Below are 22,336 nucleotides of genomic sequence, written 5' to 3'. Positions count from 1 at the left end.
CGACACTTGAATCTGGTAAATCTTCCGACTGTAGCAAATCAATAAGTGGGACTCTCAAGGTTTGTTTCTGCTGTCTTGGATGTTCATCGAAGGCGACACTAATTGTTGAGAAGCGGAGCTAGGTCGATATTTGTTTCGCTGTCGCTGCTCAGCTAGCTCCTCGGATTCGACCCTCACCGCTCGGTAATTTACCTCACCCCTATAGATCCATTCCAATCTTTCTTATGTGACCCCTCTCATGCTGCCACATTTTCTAGGAACAACTTGAGGCCCCTGATGCCGGATCCTGTGACTGCTGCTGCTGCCATAGGATGGGGCGTGAAAGCCCTAGGGTGGGTCGCCTCGCCTGTCATTTCTGAGCTTTATAAGAAGTACTCCTCCCTCCTCAGCCTTGACGAAGCTGAGAAGCTGAGACAACTCGCTCCTAAGATCTTACTGCTGGAGCGGGTGGTGGAACTGGTGGAGGAGAGTCCTCACAGGTCTCGTCTCGAGCCGCTCTTCGGAGATCTCAAGTCTGCTCTCTACGAAGCTGAAGACATCCTGGATGATGTTGAGTATTCTCGCCTCAAGAAGCAGGTCCAAGATTGCAATAAGAGTGAACACCTCCATAAAAAATTAAAGTCTGCCATGTCGTCCTTAGTCGAGAAAAACAAGGTCTTATTCTATCCTCAAACTTCCATGTTCTTTTATTTTTATTTTTCTCAGGCATGCCCGATACTAGTTTATCAGGTATTCAGTAGAAAACTAAAATTCATGCACGACTAACATAGCCTAAGGGGTGGCGGGCCGATCCACAGGAGTTTCAGTTTTGTTAGTAGGCCTGTTTTTATTCATCTTCGTCAGTTAGACACTTAGACAGTTAGCAACTATTTTCCGGTTACTGGTTTCCTTTATATTGTGCTCATTTGTGTTATTTTTTTTAACCGGGCTTCTCACCCTTTCCATTTCATTGCTAAAACGGATATACAAAGTTCAACACTTACACAGATTCAACAAGAAAGATGTAGGAGAAAAGAGAAACGAGTTGGGGCACTAAGAGGAAACCCATTGCGACATTCCGAAATCGGAATATCGCTATGGGAAAAAAAACCTGTGCTCACTTGTGTGGAATGCAAGCAAGTTTCTAGGATAGTCATAGGGCATGTCCAAAGTCATGGAATGACACTTCGTCAGTCAGGGTCTCAGGGACACGCGCAAGCTTCAACATTGTTCATATCTTGTCTCTGAATAAGAAGAGAAAAACATAAAAAGCTCTCTCTATATCTCTCTCTCTCTTTCAGATCGATGATGGGATGCATTTCATCGTAGTTCACAATGGGCACATTCAGGAGTTCCGTGTCCTTTGGGTGATCTACGATATGAAGGGATAATGATGTTAGTTGTGCTCATCGTTGATCAAATGAGTTAGCGAGGTGGACAATGCTCACCCGCAAGGATGATGCATTTGGTATCGTCACACCACTGAGTCCCGCTTAGATCGCGGAGCCTGGTAATGGCGAGCCACCTCTGCCTCCACTTCCTCAGGTGGTTGTACACCTGAGTGGAGCTAACGTCTACACCACATTGTTTAAAAGGGCCTTCACCACAGCAGTTAGATGGACTTCCTTGAATCCTTTGTCAGTTCTCACTCTGGTCTTGATCAAGCTGCATATCTTCTCCAACACGAAGCTGTACATGAATGGAAGACATTTCATGGTGGCGTTCCCCTTCTGTGAGGCCTTCAAGGCCTCGGCCGCTTCACTGCAGTTCTTGCTCTTCTTTGTGGAGGCCAACCTCGCCGCCACCTCTGATGCTACCTGAGCCACCAAGTCAGCCACATGCCCATTGACGACCGGCACATGGGTGACTATCACCTTGAACTCATGCATAGAGGGGCTGTGAATTGGCAACTTGCGAAGAGATCTGAGAGTCCCCAACGCAGACAAGCGCCTGGCAAAATTCATCACAGAAGGAATCATACACACATCGTAGTACATATAACGTGAATCTACTTGGAAACAAAGACATGGCTAAAGTGGACAACACAAACCATACCAACATTATCCTAAATCAGAAAAGCAATACATTGCAACTGTGGACAGCACAAACCCTAGCAACATCATGGTAGCTCGGCACATTTGGGACAAACAAAGAACCGGAAATGTGGCACCCTAGCAAGTTCATAATAGCTCAGCACAATCGGGACTACCCCTCTACAAGATCAAACCCTAGCCAAGATCTGACAACTCCTAACCTAAATCTGAACATAACCGAGGTACCGGGGTAAGGGAATTCTTAGAGTCATCGCCGGAGGTGAAGAAGTGATGCACTATGAAGAAGATGGAGCCTCCTAGGTGTAGTCGCCGCCGCTGCCACCATCACCGACCGTAGATGTGTGCGCTTCCAACCTGCTTGCCGACGGGAGGAGGAGCTCGAAATTTGGGGGAGAGTGGAGGAGGGGGTAGAAATAGGCGATGGGGCGCGGCGGGAGGTGATGGAATCCTTCCCGCCCTCCTTTTCGCTTTTCACCGATGCGTGCCGCAACTCCCGCCATCTCCCTCCTCGTCTCCACGCGTGCGCCGAAGATTCTCTTTTGCATCAGCTTCGTGCGAGATTTGCCTACATTGCTGGAAACTGCCGATCCGGACGTTCCTCTAGGGCCTGGCCCGACGGTGCATTAATATCCGGTTCGTGCAATAACACGAGTGAGCCCAGGCTACCAAACGGACCGAAAATTGCTGAATCGATGCGAGCTAAGGAGGTAACCAAATGCACTCCTAGAGTTTGCCTTGTCGAGCAAGGACCGAATCGAGAGGGAAGTGGAGTGTGGCCAAAAAGTGGGGACTAAGGACTGGGCCAAGGGTTTCCCTGTATGACTGTGTCATATAGAAAAAAAATAAGAGTTGTAAGTTAGCGTTAAGGTTTACTTTATGTACCTAGAACAAATGTGGCCAACTATGTGGGCCTCGGTTCCACATCAGGTCTATAATGATTGCCCCTAGAGGAAAGGTCCAACTCCATGTTAGCGGGCCACGCTAGTCAACAAGACATTGCTGATTACTCAGCAAGACGTTCTTAACCACTCTCCAAAACTTAGATGACTTTTAACGTCATTTAGAATGGACGGCGCGCTAATTGTTAGTGCCATCATCGCCCGAGTGTGGCACAAAAAAAGCGTGGGTCTTGTATGCGACCTACCACGACACTATTATGTGCCGACTTGCAATCTGTCACGACGCGTAACTATCCGCCACCCTTGATAGCCGCCCAGAAAAAGTATCGATCGGCAAAAAAAAGAGGTAATTTTCCCTTGTTCTGTCTAAAAAGAATTCTGCAGGATATGAGGGCGGGGACATTTTTCTAGTGCTTTTATATACTGACTCTGTCCGGCACGTTTTCATTTTTTAAAATTCAAACATTTTCCAATTTTATATTTTTTACACAGAATAGCAACATATTGACATTAAATTATTATATTGTTGAAGTTCATGTCTGAGATGAATGTACCAATGTTAATATATTGTCATAAATGTTGCTACTTTTTTAAGGGAGTTGCTCAAAATTAAAGTTTATAAAAATGTTGTCACGGAACGCACCCGTTTTTGAAAAGTATAAAAAATTCATTTAGAAGTTTTGGAAAAATGTTAATTAAACGTCTTGGGTGCATATTCTACCTTTATTTTGAAATGCATCTTTAATACATTTTGAAAAATGAAAAAAAAATCCACAAAAAAAATTCACGTGTACATCTTCGCATGTTACGTGCGCACAATGTTTTTCCATGAAAAATTGATTTGTATTTTGGGCTGTGTAAAAAGGAAAAAAAAGGTGGTGATAAAAATAAGGCTTCTTGTGAGACATGTTTTGTCTTTTTTACATCGACCACAAAAAGTATTGGTTTTTGCGAAATTGTATGAACACACATAAATTGTCGAGATGTAGATGCGGAATTTTTTGTTGAAATTTTCTAACAATTAAAAATGACAACTACTTATAAATCTGAAAGTTTTCGAATTTCGCACTATTCACTACCTTAGATTTATAAATTTATGGTTTTTACACAGCCTGGAATACATAATATCTCTCACTGGTTTTTTGCACAAAGATATAAGTCACAATTATCTACATCTAAGATTTTCTAGATTTGTGAAACTTTAAAAGATCAATCTAAAAAAAAGGGTCAATGGAGCCTGTCCTCCAAAACGACGCACTCAGAGCATTGAGGCGTGACCCCTGCTCTCGCGACCCTCCCCCAAACCCTAGCCGCCGCCGCCTCCCTCCCCCAGCGCCCCCAGCTACCTCCCCCAGCGCCCCCAGGCCCGAGCGCCTCCTCCCTCCTCGCCGCGGCTGGGAGGCCCCGCTGGGTAAAGCCCAGTTGGGGACGGCAGCGGCGGGGCTTCTCCCCCCCGGGCGGCGACCCCTAGTTGACGACGGCGGCGCTCCTCCTCGTCCGGATCCGGCAGCACGGAGCAGCGGGATCCCGGCGGCTGGCGGCTCGACGGCGACGGAGATGAGGGTCTCGACCCCCGCTCTGGGGTGGTGGCCCTGCTGTTGTGGACGGCGGCGGCGGGCTCGCTCGGGCCTGGTCGTCCGAGTCCTCGGCGGCAGCGTGGCGGCGTCTGGTGGTGCTGGTGACCGGCCAGGCGACGGCGGCAGGCTAGACCTCCACCATCCAGTCCGTCCGGTGGTCGTGATGGCACGGCGGTCTTACGTGGCCGTGGTGATGCCGGTGGTAGCTGACACCTCTCTCGTTCTTCGGTGTTCCTCGCTTCTCGGTGGTGGTGGCTCAAGATGACGGCTTTTATCCTCGTTCTCCTTCTCTAGTCCAGCTCCGGCTTTTGAGGTCACGGTGTTTGGCCGGGGTGAAAACCCTGCTCGGCGGCGACCGATGCTGGCCACGGCGACGCTTGCGGGCGCCGTTCCCTTCTTGCAGGCGTGTTCATGGCCCTCACCGTGCCCCCCTCCCCTCGGATGCCGGGGGAAACCCTAAGTCCGGCTCACCGGACTAGGCGGCAGCGGCGCCACAGCGTCGTTATCTTCTTGAAGATGTCGTCTTGGCCATCTTGAGGGAGGCCGATGCAGCTTTTGGAGTCTGGAGCCGATGTGTTGTAATACCGGCGTTGGCCACTGCCCGAAGCTTAGGCTCCTGGGGCGCTATGTACGACATGGTGGACGCAGCTTGGTCGGCGTCTTTCTCTAGTCTGCCGGGACCTTGCCTTCTTCTCGCCGTCTCTTCTAAGCACATGGGAGGAGGTATGTTGGTCCTGGCAGCCTCGGAGTGGAGGTCGGGCTTCGGCGGTGTCTTGCTTGGTTCGTGACGCGGCCCGGAGGCTTTGTGCTCCTTCTCCTCGCCACTTGTGGCTGGATGTTGGGCAGAGCGGGTCGTTTATCATCGAGTCTATAGAGGCTGTGTTGTTTGTCGTTCGGCAATGTATCGTGGTGTTGGTGTTGAGTGGTAGCCTTTCTGGTGTTGTATCGTGGTGTGTGTGAAGTTGTAGCCTTCTTGGCGTGGTTTCGGCCATCTGGCATTTCTTCTATATGATTGATACACCTTTCAGGGTGTATTCTCGGAAAAAAAATGACGCACTCGTTATGTAGCGTTAGGTTCTACTATTGTACTGTACGTGTAATTAATAGGACTGTCTTTTCATGGCATGACAGTTTATATACTAGCAGACTGCTGCGCTGGCTCTAGTATCATCCTTGCTCTGATATCCGTGCATGTGATTTCTTCTTGCAGAAGACAGGTACGTCTAAAATGCAGTTGAGGACGTGTCTAGAGAAAATTGAAAAGCTTACAAATGAAGCACACCAAATTTTTGAATGGCTGAACTTGTCCGATGTAAGTAAAGGGAGCGAGAAACAACCTGTTGCCATCAACTCACGTACTACAGCAACTTCCACGGTAAAAGTAATTGGTCGAGATGAGGACCGTGAAAAGATCGTAGCAATGCTTTATGAGAAGGCAGGTCATGGTCATATAAACACGGATAGCGGTCTATGTTATTCTGTCGTGGGAATTCATGGTGTTAGTGGATCCGGGAAATCAACCCTCGCACAGTTTGTGTATGCCCAAGAGGAAAAGGACGGCCATTTTGACTGTGTAATGTGGAGTCATGTCTCTAGAAAATTTAGTGTTGGGGACATTTACAAGCAAATGATTCATGCACTTGCAGCACAAGCATGTTACGAGGAACGACACAAACTACTGGCTGCTACAACATTTTATGAAAAAGATGAGCCGTCTTTTCTTCATATTCTACAAGACACACTGAAGGAAAAACTGAGTGGCAGAAGGTTTCTCTTGGTACTGGATGACGTTTGGTGCAATAAGGATGTTGTTGAGCAGAATCAAGCACAATTACTTTCTGTATTGGATGGTGGAAAGAGAGGAAGCAAGATCTTAGTAACAAGTCGAAATGAAGATGCATTCTCAGATTTTGCCCCAGATGTGAGATGTATTACTCTTCCAATAGGTCAGTTGGACGATTGTACGTTCAAAGAGCTATTCATGTATTATGCACTTGGAGATGGCGCAGATGGGAGCACACTCCGGCATATTGGGGAAAGTATTGCAGAGAAGCTGAAGAAATCACCTCTAGCCGCCCGTACAGTGGGAGAACAACTACGTAAAAGACAAAATGTTGAGTACTGGAGAAGAACTAAAGATCGGGACCTTCTAAATGAGACGATTGGAGCTCTGTCATGGAGCTACCAGCATCTTAATGAGCAGCTGAGACGTTGCTTTGCTTACTGCAGTATGTTTCCCAACGGACATCATTTCAGACGTAATGAGTTAGTTAAACTGTGGGTAGCAGAAGGGTTTATAAGAAGTACTAATGCAGGAGAGGAAATGGAAGACGTTGGTCAGGATTACTTTGATGAACTTGTGTCAATCTCATTCCTACAATTAGGGAAGGAGTCCTGGGGCGAGGACTGCTATGTAATGCATGATCTGGTTCATGATTTAGCAGAGAGGATTGCCGGAAGTGATTGCTATAGAATCGAGAATGGGTGGAAAGGAAAAGTTCCTCCAGGTGTCCGTCATCTTTATGTCGGTACATTTGATGCAGAGAAAGCTGATGAGGATACTATTGAGTTGGAAAACCTGCGCACTCTCATCATTAAAAATGTATGCTACACATATAATAGCATGAAGATTCTCAAGAAAATGTTCACGAGGCTGCGAAAATTGCGGGTCCTGAATATAAGGTTTATTAATCCTAATCTGGCCAAAGAATTGGTATCTATTATTGGTCTCTTAAAGCATCTACGCCACCTTACTGTGAAGATCCATTCCGGAAAATCACTCTGTTTAACTCTACCAGCCTCTTTCAAAAAGATTCACCAGATTCAGACCATTGATTTTGGAAGTGTCGGATTTTTTCGGCTCTCCGAAGGTGAAGATAAGATTAACTTGGTTAGCTTGCGGCACGTAGAGACCAGTAACTTCTGGAACGTGGTGAACATTGTCAGCTCTACATCGGCACAGCAGTTGGGAGCCCTCGCTTTAAGTGAGAAACATGGTCACAACATAGACCAGCTAAGGGACCTAAACAAGATTCGTGGCAGGTTGTCCATTAGTGGTCTTGGAATTGTTAAAAGCAAAAAGGAAGCTCTCCAAGCTAGGCTTGCTGATAAGCAGCGACTCATAGGACTGGCACTGTCCTGGGGTAATGAGGGCAGCTTGGATTATGGTTATTATGAAAACAGCTACAGTCCAGATGTTAAACTAGAGGTACTTGAGGGTCTTTGTCCCCAGAAGGATCTTGAAGAACTGATACTCACAAAGTACAGCGGTCCCAGATACCCTAATTGGATGGTGGGGAGGCAGAATGGTGGCCCAAATCGCCTGCAAGTACTTGACCTGCGGGAATGCAGCCTGTTGGGACTTGCTCCAGTTTTTGAGGTCTTCACGCAACTTCGTGTTCTCTCACTTGAGGGATGCGACTGGGTCACCTTGCCAGATACTATGGTGCATCTCAAATCACTGAAGAAACTGTCCATCTATTATTTCCCTAATATTGAGTATCTTCCAGTACTGCCCCAGTCCATTGAAGAGTTTGAACTCAAGCGCTGCAGCAGGGTATTCACGAGATCATGTCAAACAATTGAAAATCCAAACTGGAAAAAGATTCAGCACATTCAAAAGAGGGACATCAAAATGGAAGGTACGTGTGTGTGTGTGTGGCTTCCATAAGTGTGAGCTCATGCTTATGTATCTTAATCCCTTTGCCAACCTGTCACAAAACAGGTGTAACGTTTGATGAAGATTTTTTAATATTCATTGGATAACGGGGCAGGAACCGTGCAGCAGAACGCTGTAGCTGGAGACGACCACGTAATTAATTTATTTTCAGATGATTTTTAATATCGTTAGCTGTTTTTTTACACAAAATATCGTTAGCTGCTGAGCGTTGAATTAATGTATTTCCTGCATTTTAAAAATTGTGGAATAAACAATAACTGTGCTGGATGCTTGGATTGTAATATTGTGGAGTGTCGACCCTGGATTTACTAGTTTGATATGGTTTGTCATAATGTGGAATTGTGAACATTGAGTTTCTGAATTTCTTAAGATATGTACTCCCCGACTAAATTGTTCAGTTTCCTGTTTACTCTGAGCACGTGTGATTTCTGTAAGCTTCTGATGTTCGCTTGAGAACGAAGATGTGGCTACGTGCTATGTTGATCATCTCAAGAAACCTATTATATGATTTGACTTGGCGTGATTTTCTAGCCACCCTTATTGAATACATCAGGCCTATCATGCCAGCAACCTATCTAGTGATACCAGCCACTAAATGATATCATGTTATTAGTTCTCAAAATCATATTTTCAAGCTTTGAAAAAATCCAAAAGTAATTGTGAGTGTTCACAAGATCAACCCATAAAATTTTTAGAACAAAATTCCAAACACACATGAGGAAAAAAAGAGAAATCCAACATGAATAGTGTCACCAAAAGAGACTGCCACAAATAACAATATTCACATGTCAATTTGTCTGTTTCCTTTCTCTGTGTATGTTTCGTATTTGGTTTTAAAAAAATTAGGGGTTCTGGCCACGCATCTTGCGAACACCAATAATTTTCTTGATTTTTTTTTTCGAAATGGGGATGAAGCCCCGGCTTCTGCATCATGATGATGAACACGGCCATAATTTTCTTGATATATTTTAGAAACTTGAAAGTTTGATTTTGAGAACTGGTACCATGGTATTATTTAGTAGCTGGAGTCACTAAATATGTTCTCAGGCCAAAGTACACATGGAAAACATGAAATACTTGGCAAAGGTCTGATTGCCGAGTATCCCAAAAAAAAAACAATCTGAAAACAAGGAATCCACGAGAAACAGATGAAATGCACTCAGCAAACCAAACAGACACATGGCCACCGAGACGGTATTGTAAGGCGTCGTGGAGGAAGCTGCAGTTTACTGAGTGTCCTCTCGTGGATACTTAGTAAACATCAGTGGATTATTCCCGTTGTTTTTTGCCACACGAAACTTGACTTCCATGTGTTTGCCAAGTTTCTAGGGTTTGACAGTCGGCAAAGATCCACTACTTATTAGCATTTTTTCAAGTAATAGTCATGGAAAGGCCTATCATTGTTAATCATGTCGCTGTATATGATAAGCCACGGATATATTCTATCGAAATGGAAGAAGATTTTATATTTGCGGGGGATCGAAATGGAATAAGCCTCCACGGGACTTTATCGTGCATGGACACACACAAGTTTTGGGTTAGAGTTTAGGGTAGGGTTAGGGTTTAGGGTTAGGGTTAGGGTTAGGGTCACCCAGGGGAGACATGTGTTGCACCATTTGGTGAATTATACCTTCCACAACACTTCCACACAGATACTAGGCCCACATGCAAGATTTGGTGGGATTCCGGTGCTCCGGCGGTCATTCTCCAACTAAAACACCCCATACGCTCTCAGGGTTAGCGCCTCCCGGGAGTTCCTCACATACGTCCAGAACATGGCTAAGTGCCGTCAGCGCAGGTGCGTGGGAGTTAGACTGGCTTCGCGTTCCTCCTGCTGACACTTCATCCGCAGTTCTCCGACTGTTGTCGCATCGTCACCTGGATCTTTTCAGCGAGTGGCATCATCGGCCGGGTCACCTTTGTGGCTCCCGTTTATCGTCATTAGTTCGTACCGGTCTTCCGGGGCCGGCCTCAGGAGATGTGTCTTTGCATTCGTGCCAGGGTTGTAGGTTAGGCAAACAGATTCAGCTTCCCTATCCTACTAGTGCGTCTGTATCTCAGCGACCTTTTGATTTAGTTCATCGGATGTTTGGGGTCCGGCTCCCTTTCCTTCAAAAGGGGGTCATCGATACTATATTTTGTTTATTGATGATTTTTCGCGGTATACCTGGTTGTTTCTTATGCGCTCTCACAGTGAGATGCTCTCTATTTATCAGCGCTTTGCAGCCATGGTTCGTACTCAGTATTCCACGCCTATTCGTGTGTTGCGTGTTGATTCTGCAGGAGAGTATATCTCCCAGCACCTGCGTGATGTTCTTGCTGAGCAGGGCACCATTGCTCAGTTCTCGTGTCCCGGCGCCCATGCTCAAAATGGTGTCGCCGAGCGTAAGCATCGTCATATTCTTGAGACTACCCGTGCTATGATGATTGCTTCCTCTATTTCGCCACATTTCTGGCTGAGGCTGTCGCTACGTCGACTTACCTCATTAACATTCAGCCTTCTGCTGCCCCTCAAGGTGGCATTCCTCTCGAGCGTCTTTCTGGTAGCCCTCCAGATTACTCGACTCTTAGTTTATTTGGTTGCGTTTGCTATGGCCTTCTCCCTCCTCGCGAACGCACCAAACTGACCGCTCAGTCTGTTGAGTGTGTTTTTCTCGGATACAGTGATGAGCATAAGGGCTATCGATGTTGGGACCCTATTGGTCGTCGGATGCGCATCTCTCGTGACATTACGTTTGATGAGATGTGTCCCTTCTATCCTCGCCCCACCTCGGGTACTTACCCGGTGGATGATATCTCTTTTCTTCTTTTCCGGATGCACCCCCTGCTGTCCCTTCTCCTCCCCCTCCTAGTTCTGATGCACCCCCTTCGATTTCGGCGCCATCCTCTCCTCCATCTAGTTCCCCTAGTACTCTTCATTCTCCGGCTTCGGATCCTTCTGATGTTGTTCCTTCTTCCTCTTCTTCTGATGAGTTGTCCTCCGTCGATGAGCTTCCCCCTTCACGGCATGTTCGTCAGCATCGTGCTCTAGCCCGTTACTCTCCTAGTCAGTATGGTCTTTCTGTCGTCTCCGAGCCGACTTCTTATCGGGATGCCGAGCGTCATCCTGAATGACAGCTTGCCATGGCTGAGGAGATCGCTGCGCTTGAGCGCACTGGCACCTGGGATCTTGTTTCTCCCCCTTCTGGTGTTCGTCCTATCACGTGTAAGTGGGTCTATAAAATTAAGACCCGCTCTGATGGATCTCTTGAGCGCTATAAAGCGCGTCTTGTGGCTCGTGGCTTTCAGCGGGAGCACGGCCGTGACTATGATGAGACTTTTGCCCCTGTGGCTCATATGACCAATGTGCGTACTCTTCTTGATGTTGCTTCTGTTCGACGTTGGTCTGTGTCCCAGCTTGATGTTCAGAACGCTTTTCTTAATGGCGAGTTGAGTGAGGAGGTTTACATGTAGCCTCCTCCTGGGTATTCTGTTCCCTATGGGAAGATTTGTCGTCTTCGACGTTCTCTCTATGGTCTGAAATAGGTCCCTCGTGCCTGGTTTGAGCGCTTCGCCTCTGTGGTGACTGCTGCTGGTTTCTCTCCTAGTTTTCATGATCCAGCACTTTTCGTTCACACTTCTTCTCGTGGACGCACTCTTCTTCTTCTCTATGTTGATGATATGATCATTACTGGTGATGATCCTGAGTATATTGCTTTTGTCAAGGCGCGTCTTCGAGATCAGTTTCTTATGACTGATCTTGGTCCTCTTCGCTATTTTCTTGGGATTGAGGTTTCCTCCATTTCTGATGGCTTTTCTATCTCTCAGGAAAAGTACATTCAGGATCTTCTTGCTCGTGCTGCTCTTGGGGATGAGCGCACGGTTGATACTCCTATGGAGCTTAATGTTAAGCTTCGTCCTACTGATGGTGATCCTCTTCCTGATCCCACACGTTATCGTCATCTTGTTGGGAGTCTTGTTTATCTTGTTGTCACTCGTCCTGATATTTTCTATCATGTTCATATTCTTAGTCAGTTTTTCTCAGCTCCTACCACCGTTCACTACAGTCATCTCCTTCGTGTTCTTCGTTATCTTCGTGGCACGATCACTCGTCGCCTTTTCTTTCCTAGTTCCAGCTCTCTCCAGCTCCAGTGCTACTCGGATGCTACGTGGGCGAGTGATCCTGTGGATCGTCGTTCACTTTCTGCTTACTGTGTGTTTCTTGGTGGTTCGCTTGTTGCTTGGAAGACGAAGAAACAGGTAGCGGTTTCCCGTTCGAGTGTTGAGGCTGAGTTGCGGGCTATGGCTTTGTTGATTGCTGAGGTGACCTGGTTACGGTGGTTGCTTGCAGATTTTGGGGTCTCTGTTACGACACCCACTCCACTTTTGTCTGACAGTACAAGTGCTATCAGTATTGCACGTGATCCGGTCAAGCATGAGCTGACCAAGCATATTGGTGTTGACGTTTTTTATACACGTGCTAAGGTGCAGGATGAGGTTGTTGCGGTCATTATGTGCCTTCAGATTTGCAGTTGGCGGACTTCTTTACAAAGACACAAACTCGAGCGCAACATGACTTCTTACTCTCCAAACTCAGTGTGTGGATCCACCATGAGTTTGAGGGGGGGGGTGTTAGATGTATATATCTGTATATTGTAGTTTCCCATATGTTAGGGGGCTTCCTGCATATTTGCATACACCTGTACATGTACTATATATTGTGACCTTTTACCCCCTGGTAATACAATAAGCATATTACCCTAACAGTTTCAATGCATGAGCAGCTGCGATATAAATAGCAGACTGACTATATAGTTCACTAGGAGAATTATCTGCACCCCCATACCTCGAGGTATCCAAGCCATACTGCAGCATAATAAAGAAATATAATGCACACCAGCACAGTTCCCAGATTGTAAATAGCCCGGTGGAAATCGAACTGCAACTGGATGGCAGAACGAAACTGTGCCACAAAATAAAAGATTCTTAGTTTCAGCACTTCCTTGTAGATACATTTTGCGATAAGAACACTGCTCAAAAGTGATTCTCCCAATGATAGAATTTGAAGTGCAACTACCTTACTTATAGCTGTTTTAATGATTGTTGGTTTATCCTTAGCTGGAACAATTGCACTCAATTCCTGCATCACAAGTTTATACTCTTGACAATGAGTAAAATTCATAACGTGTGGATGAAGAGTTAGTCATTCTGACATAAAAGCGTGTAAGCTAGTATACCTGTAGTCCAAGGCCCCAATTGTTGAGGGCCTGCAATCAAAGAGACGAACAAACAATCATTGAAGCATGGACATTGATGGACAATGAGAAAATTAGAGGATTGATGGCAACGAGAACAAACTAACTATTTCATGCAAGATCACAGGGTTTTAATGCGAAGGTCCTACTATAGGGAAATAAACGGAAAGATCTGACCTACAAAATGCAAAGTAACTTGATGTATAACACATGATGGAAACTTTACATAAGTTTAGTAAGTAGATCTTGGATATCTCGGAGGACGGCATCTGGATGATGGCCTGGTACTCGCAGTCCGAACTCGGAGGTGCTTTCTATCTATGTCCATGAGCTTCATCCCAACATGCTCGCTCTCGATGTCCCTGCATGAGCTTCAACTGAATTGCAGTGCCCAGTCAGCTTACCTTGGCTGATAGAAACAACAAACAACAGATGGCAGCCGGAGCGTGATCCATCGGTTATCACCGAGTTCAAGAAGCAGGGCGCGGCCGCGTAGGCGGCGTCGATGTCCATAGCGAGGAAGGATTTGCCGGGTGCACGGTGTCAGCGTCGCAGGAACCATGCGAGGTACGGCTAAGGTGTCGGTTTAGTGTGTCTTGAAAAGTAGCTAATATGTTACTCTATCCTCCTCTATCTTCATTAACTCATTGCCAGATCATCAATTTTGCTGAGTTGGACTTAGTTACTGCTAAAGTTACTCGCACTATGATAGTCTTAGATCAAATTATACTGATCAGGTTCCTGGAGCAGTAGATGGTATTGTTAAAGACGCCAAAGACGAAGCCTTAAGAGGAGGAAGAGGGTGAAAAAAACATTGATTGGGAGGACCTGTGAGCGAAGTTCCCCGACAATGAGCCAATACAACCAACGAACCTGGCGACCTAGAGGACTGGCCGGTCTACATGGCGGCCACACAAACGTCGGTCGGCGAATAGCTGAGATGTCGTTAGGGTTAGGTTTAAATTTAATGGTCTAGTTTAAACTTCGTTGCAACACTAATTTGTATAAATTTGGCCATTTTTTAAAGCTGGGTGGTATTACTTTCTCTGATTCAAAATAATTGCTCCAAAACAAGGAAATTATTTTAAATCGGAGGGAGTAGTAAATTAATAGTCAGTTTGTAAATATAAATTGAAATCCTTCTCGGTTAGTAGTCCAAGTTTATCGTGCACTTCATTCAAAGTGCCATTTAATTAATTTATTACACCAAAGAGAGCCTGATCTCCTTGTTAGCAGTGATAAGTAGCATTAGGAAAGTATTTAATCGCTAGCTGTTAGTTAGGGCGTCTTATCTATTCACGCAACGTGATCGCACGTGATCGGCGGCCGTTTAGTCGAATCATTGTCATGGGTACTAACAATTGACTTAACTACGTACACTACTGTCTACAAAGTTGGTCTCGACACTTGAATCTGGTAAATCTTCTGACTGTAGGAAATCAATAAGAGTGACTCTCAAGGTTTGTTTCTGCTGTCTTGGATGTTCATCGAAGGCGACACTAATGGTTGAGAAGCGGAGCTAGGTCGATTATCGTTTCGCTGTCGCCACTCAGCTAGCTCCTCGGATTCGACCCTCACCGCTTGGTAATTTATCCCAGCCCCTATAGATCCGCTCCAATCTTTCGTACGTGACCCCTCTCATGCTGCCGCATTTTCCAGGAACAACTTGAGGCCCCTGATGCCGGATCCGGTGACTGCTGCTACTGCCATAGGATGGGGCGTGAAAGCCCTAGGCTGGGTCGCCTCGCCTGTCATCTCTGAGCTTTACAAGAAGTACTCCTCCCTCCTCAGCTTTGACGAAGCTGAGAAGCTGAGACAACTCGCTCCAAAGATCTTACTGCTGGAGCGCGTGGTGGAGGTGGTGGAGGAGAGCCCTCACAGGTCTCGTCTCGAGCCGCTCTTCAGAGATCTCAAGTCTGCTCTCTACGAAGCTGAAGACATCCTGGATGATGTTGAGTATTCTCGCCTCAAGAAGCAGGTCCAAGACTTCAATAAGAGTGAACACCTCCATAAAAAATTAAAGTCTGCCATGTCGTCCTTGGTCGGGAAAAATAAGGTCTGATTCTATCCTCAAACTTCCATGTTTTTGATTATTCTCAGGCACCCATACTAGCTTGTAGAAAAGGCGCGTATGTTAAATTTAAAAGTCACATCAATGCTATACAGTCATGCATAGGGAGTTTACCCTCAACCTCCGCATATCCATGAACGACGCACACGTCCGAAATAAAGCACACAAATGCACTCCGGAAAGGTCAAATACATAGGCATGCATGACTAACATAGAACCTAAACCTTCACCGAGTTTCAGTTTTGTCAGTAGGACTGCATTTATTCATATACTCGTCAGTTACACAGTTAGATCTTGTTTGGTACTAGGCATCTGTGGGGATTTGTAGGGATTATCCTTACAAAACCCCAAATCCCCACTTATTTTTTAAAATATGTCTGGTTCTAGTGTGTTTTGTTAATTTAATTTTTATTTCTTCTTACTAATACTTAATACTCTAACCCTACCTAGTGGATTGAGGATTTGAAGTTTTATGGGGATTTGAAGGAATTAGGTGAATCTAGGAATTTCACCCAATACTGTAGAGAATTATCCCCACAAAATATCTATCACCAAACAAAGGTTTAGAAGGTTCAACTATTTTCGGTTAGAAGTTTCCATTCTGTTTTGCTCACTTGTGTTATGTGCAATGCAAGTGAGTGTCTAGGATCGTTGCTGACCATGTTCGAAGTCATCAAATTACACAATTTAGTCAGGGGCACGGCGCAAGCCTCTGCATTGATCATTACGAATATGTTGGGTAAAGACATCTTTCCTGTAAGGAATCAAAAAATTCATGTCAAACACTATGTCATCTCTATATATCATGACAGAAAAAATCATGGCTAGCGCTCCCATCCTAATGAGGCATTTAAACTTGTGCTCAATGCCCGGTAATCAATTGCCAAAAATTATGTGCAATACTACGCCAAGTCCTCTCGATGCTCTTCGCCTGCCATTTTCCCGAGAACTCTCGCGCCTCCCTTATGTTTCGCACTACTCACATAAAAGGTAAACGACATGCACCGCCTCAAGCCCTCTCCCTAGGCATCCTCGCTTTATCGGCGCTCATTCTCTCCCACCGGCAAGGTGACCCTATTGCCCCGCTGGTTGCGTAAAAGTTGTAGGGAGGATGCCGATCTCTATGGCGCCTCCACCTCCCAAGAGGATCCGAGGACGATTTTGAGGCATCGGTCACTAGTCATCGCCCCTCTAGAGCTTGTAGCATACCTCATGCCCCTTTTGTGCACAAACAAGCTCCCGGTCTAATAGTGTGTCGTCTTGGGTGTGCTCCCAGACCTCTTTCCGCAAAATGTAATCAAACAATATACCTGACTTTGACCGCTTTTCATCTCCTTCACTTTCTCTCTGCAAAATCTAACAAACCATATACAACTGGCACATCACATTTCAACCCCCTCTCTCTGCAAAATGTAATTGTCAATTTACCGAGGATCAAGCAATCGCATTGTGACTATCATCCCCATATTCGTTAGGGTAATTCAGAGAACTCGTTTACTCTGTGGTGCATGATTACGATTGAGCACTCATTCTCATTGATACCACAACACTTTCTTTTGGATAAAGAGAATATATTAATATCGCAAAGATATTAATTACGCCTAGCCTATGCAAAACTCAATACCCTAATGGTGATATAGATACACACAACGAAAAAAAGAAAAAAAAGCTAAAAAGGGAAAGTCCCGCTACAAGCAACACATGAAGTCCAAGTTCTCCAACACATGAAGTCCAAGTTCTCCCGAGCATAGATCATAGGTTTCCACCCCAAAGAAATTCCCTGCTCTGAAAATAATGGCTTCAACAAGCCTATTGCCAGACACAACCAATTAAAGGACACCTTAAATTTTCACCCTAAAAGGTAAGACTTTGAACTTCTCCTGTGTTATCGTCTTTACTGGTTGCTACGACTTCTGAATCACCAAGCAAGTTTCTGATCGCTGCAAAGACTCAAACCACCATTACAAGTTCTTAGATATCAGCGTCCATGCCATTCTCCACCCCTTACTTCAGCATGAAAACATGTACCATGATGGCAAGATAGCAAAACTTCGTGCCGCTCCCTCCTGAAACTAAAAGGTCGGAAAATAAAATTTTATCTGCGCACGACTAATTCCCATCCAATCTAGCGATTTTCAGGCATGATGCGTCTTAGAGAGTTCGCCGGTGGACGGGTGGAGATTTCCAAAACTTGACACTCCGGCCAAATCAAGAAATACAAAAATGAGTCAGATCTTCGTCTTGGCGTGAGAGGAGACCTAGGACCGTCACCATTGTTCTGGTGAGACGTTCCGGCGAAATGCGCAAGTACACACCAAGTCGTCTAGATGCACACCTATTGTATAGGCAATCGCACAGGTTGATCGGTTAATATGAATTTCTAGCTGTGTGCTTGCCTAGAGGTGCGTACGTGTTAACTATGGGCTAAGACTACTCAGGCTAGCCATAGTGGTAGTATCTTAGCTAGTATCATGCATCATAGTCCCACCAAAAATACTGATGTGGCGGGTAATTATGGATGAGAGAGGAGATTAGAGCATCATAGGTAGGTACTGTATCATAGCACACAACACGAAAAAAGTTAGTGACAAATAAATCTTGTACTCAAATTTGTATTGGCATTCTACAAATCAATTAATATAGCAAATATTATGATACTAGTCTATGATACTATGCAGTATGGATCTAGTGTCATACAAAAGTATCATATACATGATACTACTATATGATACTACCCACTATGACCAGCCTCATTGTGGAGTGGGCTAAGACTACTCATAATGGGAGTAACATAGTTAGTAACATCACACATCTCAAGATGTTTTGGTGACATATCATAGCAATAAATGAAGAAAGAAATTGATGTGGTAACTAGCTATGTTACCATAACATCACACACCAAAGACAAAATAAGTCTACAACATAATTAATAACATAATACATGTCCATATATGTTACTAGTCTAAATTATTCCCCACTATGAGCGGACTAATAATTACCAATGTTACCGCGCATGCATGTGACTGCGGGATTGAATCACTCATTGGCTCAAGGGGGTGGTATAGCCCACCTGTGGCCAAAAATTCGCTCTTATAATAGTAAGCTATAAACTGAATGCAAAAAAAATTGTCTCTCGGGTGTGCCAAAACCCAATTTAAACAATAAAACCAAAACAATTCCTGAAAATAATTTTAAAATACGGCATAAATCATTGGTATAGAGAATGTATGCAGACATGTGCATGCCAAGTTTGAACTTAAAACATAAAAGTATGTAACCTAAACAAAAATTACAAAGTATATTGTTCACAATAAGGAGCAAGTATATTGTTCACAATAAGGAACAACTTAACAAAGTTCCATTTTCGTTTTTTTTTGGTGTAGGTCATGTACAGTCATATTTGTTGTTGGAAGTTTTGCTCGAGTCTGTGTCAAGATGACATGTATGTGCATGAATTATTTTAAGAAATGAAACATTTAAATAGCATTTCTCGAATTTTCGCTTTGGATCTCCGCCATATTTCCGGCTGTAGACCTGCTTAGATAGCATTTTTGCCTATGTGAAGGAGAGGAAAAAATAAAAGCAGTGGGCTCTACCCATGGTACTAGCTAAAAACAATAAATGAGAGGAAAAACTCTATTGTACAAGAAATTAACAAGGCTAGCTTTTCATGACCTGACATTTTTATATAGACGGTTGCTGGCTCTAATAAAAGAAAGTCCATTTCTGGTCCTTGAATTCTTGGAAAAGTTTACTTTTCGTCCTAAAACTTATTTTTAGTTCACAATGGATCTTGAACTCTCGGAATAGTTCATTTTTCATGCTTTTCAGTTGAATTGAGAAAATCGCTATCATGGAAAGAAGAAACACTCAACCAACCGAATTATTTTTAAATCCAACCAAGCACAAGCTAGTTGAGATGTTGAACAACATCTTAATGCAGAAGACTGAAACCCTTGTGTCCCTGAACCAGCTCGCTCGATTTCTCTCTCCCTCTCTCTCTCTCTCCCAATTCACTTGAAGCATCATGCCACGAAGCCCTGCTTCATTTGCCTATCAGCATCATCATGCCTCTCTGTCCTTGCACCGTTGCCTTGAGTTTCTTGCCACCTGACAAGGATTAAAAGTGAATGATTCTGAGAGTTTAAGGTTTATTTTGAACCAAACGAAAATTCTAGGACCAAAAGTGGACTTCTTCTTTCTCTGATATCCTTGCATTTGATTTTGTTTTGCAGGAGGTAGGTATGTCAAAAAAAGAGTTGAAGACAAGTCTAGAGAATATAGAAAATATTACAAATGAAGCACACCAAATTTTGAAATCGCTGAACTTGTCCGATTCATTCCGGACCATCAACCCGTGTAACTCTTCCAGCCTCTTTCAAAAAGCTTCACCAGATTCAGACCATTGATTTTGGAAGTGTCGGATTTTTTCGGCTCTCCGAAGGTGAAGATAAGATTAACTTGGTTAGCTTGCGGCATGTAGAGACCGATAAGTTCTGGAACGTGGTGAACATTGTCAGCTCTACATCGGCACAGCAGTTGGGGTCCCTCGCTTTAAGTGAGGAACACGGTCACAACATAGAACAGCTGAGGGACCTAAACAAGCTTCGTGGTAGGTTGTCCATTAGTCGTCTTGGAATTGTTAAAAGCAAGAAGGAAGCTCTCCAAGCTATGCTAGCTGATAAGCAGCGACTCATAGGACTGGCACTGTCCTGGGATACTGAGGATACTCACAGCCGGCATCGTTATGATAAAAACAGATGCAGTCCAGAAGTTAAACTAGAGGTACTTGAGGGTCTTTGTCCCCAGAAGGATCTTGAAGAACTGATACTCACACAGTACACTAGTGGAAAACGGGGCTATAGGCCCGGTTTATTTGGGCCTTTAGTCCCGGTTTCCAAACCGGGACCAATTAGGCGGGACTAAAGGTCCCCCCCTTTAGTCCCGGTTGTAAAACAAACCGGGACTAAAGGTCCCGCCACGTGGGCTGCTGGCGCGCGTCGAGTAAAAAACCTTTAGTCCCGGTTTGTAACACGAACCGGGACTAAAGGTTATTTCGTTATTTTTTTTATCTATTTGGTTTCCAATTATTTTTCGCTCCTCTTTTTTTCCTATTTTTTCAGAATTTCTAGTATTTCGAGTTATTTAACTAGTTTAGTTTCTAACTCCACTTAATCTCTAACTACCCTTAATCTCTAGTCAAATTACTTACTTGTGGTCCAACTTCCCGCTCGGTCACCCATCCTCCCACTACTCCAAGCACTAGCACGCTTAACTTCCAAGTTCCTTTCCCATCCCGCTTCCAAGTGCTTGCGCGCATGTTGTGATACTAGTATCATATCAATCCTATTAACATGTTGGTCTATGTCACACTTATTTATTATTCGAATTTCCAAATAATTATTTTAATAAACAAAACTAATAACGTACATGTTGTGGTAATGGTATTATAATTATAATTTTTTAAATTTGTATTATAATTTTTTTTAAATTTATTATTTTTTAATATTTTTTTGCCAAACTTGAAAATTTGAAAATCTAAAAAATTGGCTAACTTTATGGTTAAGTAATAGTAATCTTTATGTATGATGTAATTATTATTTTAAAAAAATTTAAAAAATAAAATTCCGAATTTCTGGCAAAAACTAAAATCTTCCTGCTTTCATATTTTCATTTGGAATTTTGAGAATCTAAAAATTGGCTAACCGGGTAAACCCTGGTGAATTTGGATGTAACTTTTTCCCAGGATTTTTTTGATATATTATACGTTTTTTTCGACGTCGTACGCAAAAGTTATTGCGGTTTTACCATTTTTCAAAACATTTTTGCAAAATAAGTGAAAATTCAAATTTGTTAATTTTCCCTAATAGTAGGTTGCATAACATACAAGAATCCGAAAACATTTTATTTTTTGAATTTTGTATCATTTTCTTTTCTATTTTACGGTGTTAAAAAGGCGATCCACGGGGGGTGGGGGTGGAGGTGCATGGGGAGGCAAAAAACCTTTAGTCCCCCTTCGTATTACGAACCGGGACTAAAGGGTAGACCTTTAGTCCCGGTTCGTAATACGAAGGGGGACTAAAGGGTTCTGCCCCATAGACCACCTTTGGTCCCGTTCGTAATACGAAGGGACTAAAGGGTCCAAACGAACCGGGACTAAAGGGTTTTCATGATGAACCGGGACCAATACCCCCTATTGGTCCCGGTTTGGTTCAAAACGGGGTCTAAAGGGTGGGACGAAAGGCCTCTTTTCCACTAGTGGTACAGCGGTCCGAGATACCCTAATTGGATGATGGGTAGGCAGAATGGTGGCCCAAATCGCCTGCAAGTACTTGACCTCCGGGGATGCAGCCTGCTGGGACTTGCTCCAGTTTTTGAGGTCTTCACAGAACTTCGTGTTCTCTCACTTCGGGGATGCGACTGGGTCACCTTGCCAGACACTATGGTGCATCTCAAATCACTGAAGAAACTGTCCATCTGTCATTTCCCTAATATTGAGTATCACTGAAGAAACTGTCCATCTGTCATCTCAAATCACCATTGAAGAGTTTGAACTCAAGCGCTGCAGCGAGGTATTCACGAGGTCATGTCAAACAATTGAAAATCCAAACTGGGAAAAGATTCAGCACATTCACAAGAGAGACATCAACATGAAAGGTACGTGTGTGCGTGGCTTCCATAAGTGTGAGATCCTGCTTATGTTTCTTAATCCCTTTGCCAACCTGTAAAAAAAACAGGTGTAATGTTTGATGACGATGGTTTGATCATTGGAGAACGGGGCAGGAACCGTACAGAAGAACGCTTCACCTGGAGGAGACAATCAGATGATTTTTAATATCGTTG

The 22,336-nt window shown here is 44.3% G+C and overlaps 1 protein-coding gene across 1 annotated transcript; it reads left to right on the top strand.

The window, feature by feature from the left end:
- Positions 1-479: 479 nt before the first annotated feature.
- LOC124694404 (putative disease resistance RPP13-like protein 1) lies at positions 480-8,274 on the top strand. The gene is made up of 4 exons (XM_047227393.1): positions 480-654; positions 5,720-6,164; positions 6,216-8,150; positions 8,234-8,274. Exons 1-4 carry the CDS (start codon positions 628-630, stop codon positions 8,272-8,274), a joined length of 2,448 nt encoding a protein of 815 aa, XP_047083349.1. The 5' UTR covers positions 480-627.
- Positions 8,275-22,336: the final 14,062 nt, after the last annotated feature.

The sequence above is a fragment of the Lolium rigidum genome, chromosome 3, assembly GCF_022539505.1.
Source record: "Lolium rigidum isolate FL_2022 chromosome 3, APGP_CSIRO_Lrig_0.1, whole genome shotgun sequence".
In the NCBI taxonomy this organism is placed as follows: Eukaryota; Viridiplantae; Streptophyta; class Magnoliopsida; order Poales; family Poaceae; genus Lolium; species Lolium rigidum.
Note: the sequence above shows the minus strand (reverse complement) of the source record. Positions and strands in the feature narration are given on the sequence as shown.

Excerpts from the sequence above, each read along its gene's own strand:
- LOC124694404 (XM_047227393.1), top strand. The coding sequence starts at position 628 with ATGTCGTCCTTAGTCGAGAAAAACAAG. Across the intron at positions 655-5,719 it reads CCTTAGTCGAGAAAAACAAG|AAGACAGGTACGTCTAAAAT; the intron begins GTCTTATTCTAT and ends TTCTTCTTGCAG. Across the intron at positions 8,151-8,233 it reads GAGGGACATCAAAATGGAAG|GTGTAACGTTTGATGAAGAT; the intron begins GTACGTGTGTGT and ends GTCACAAAACAG.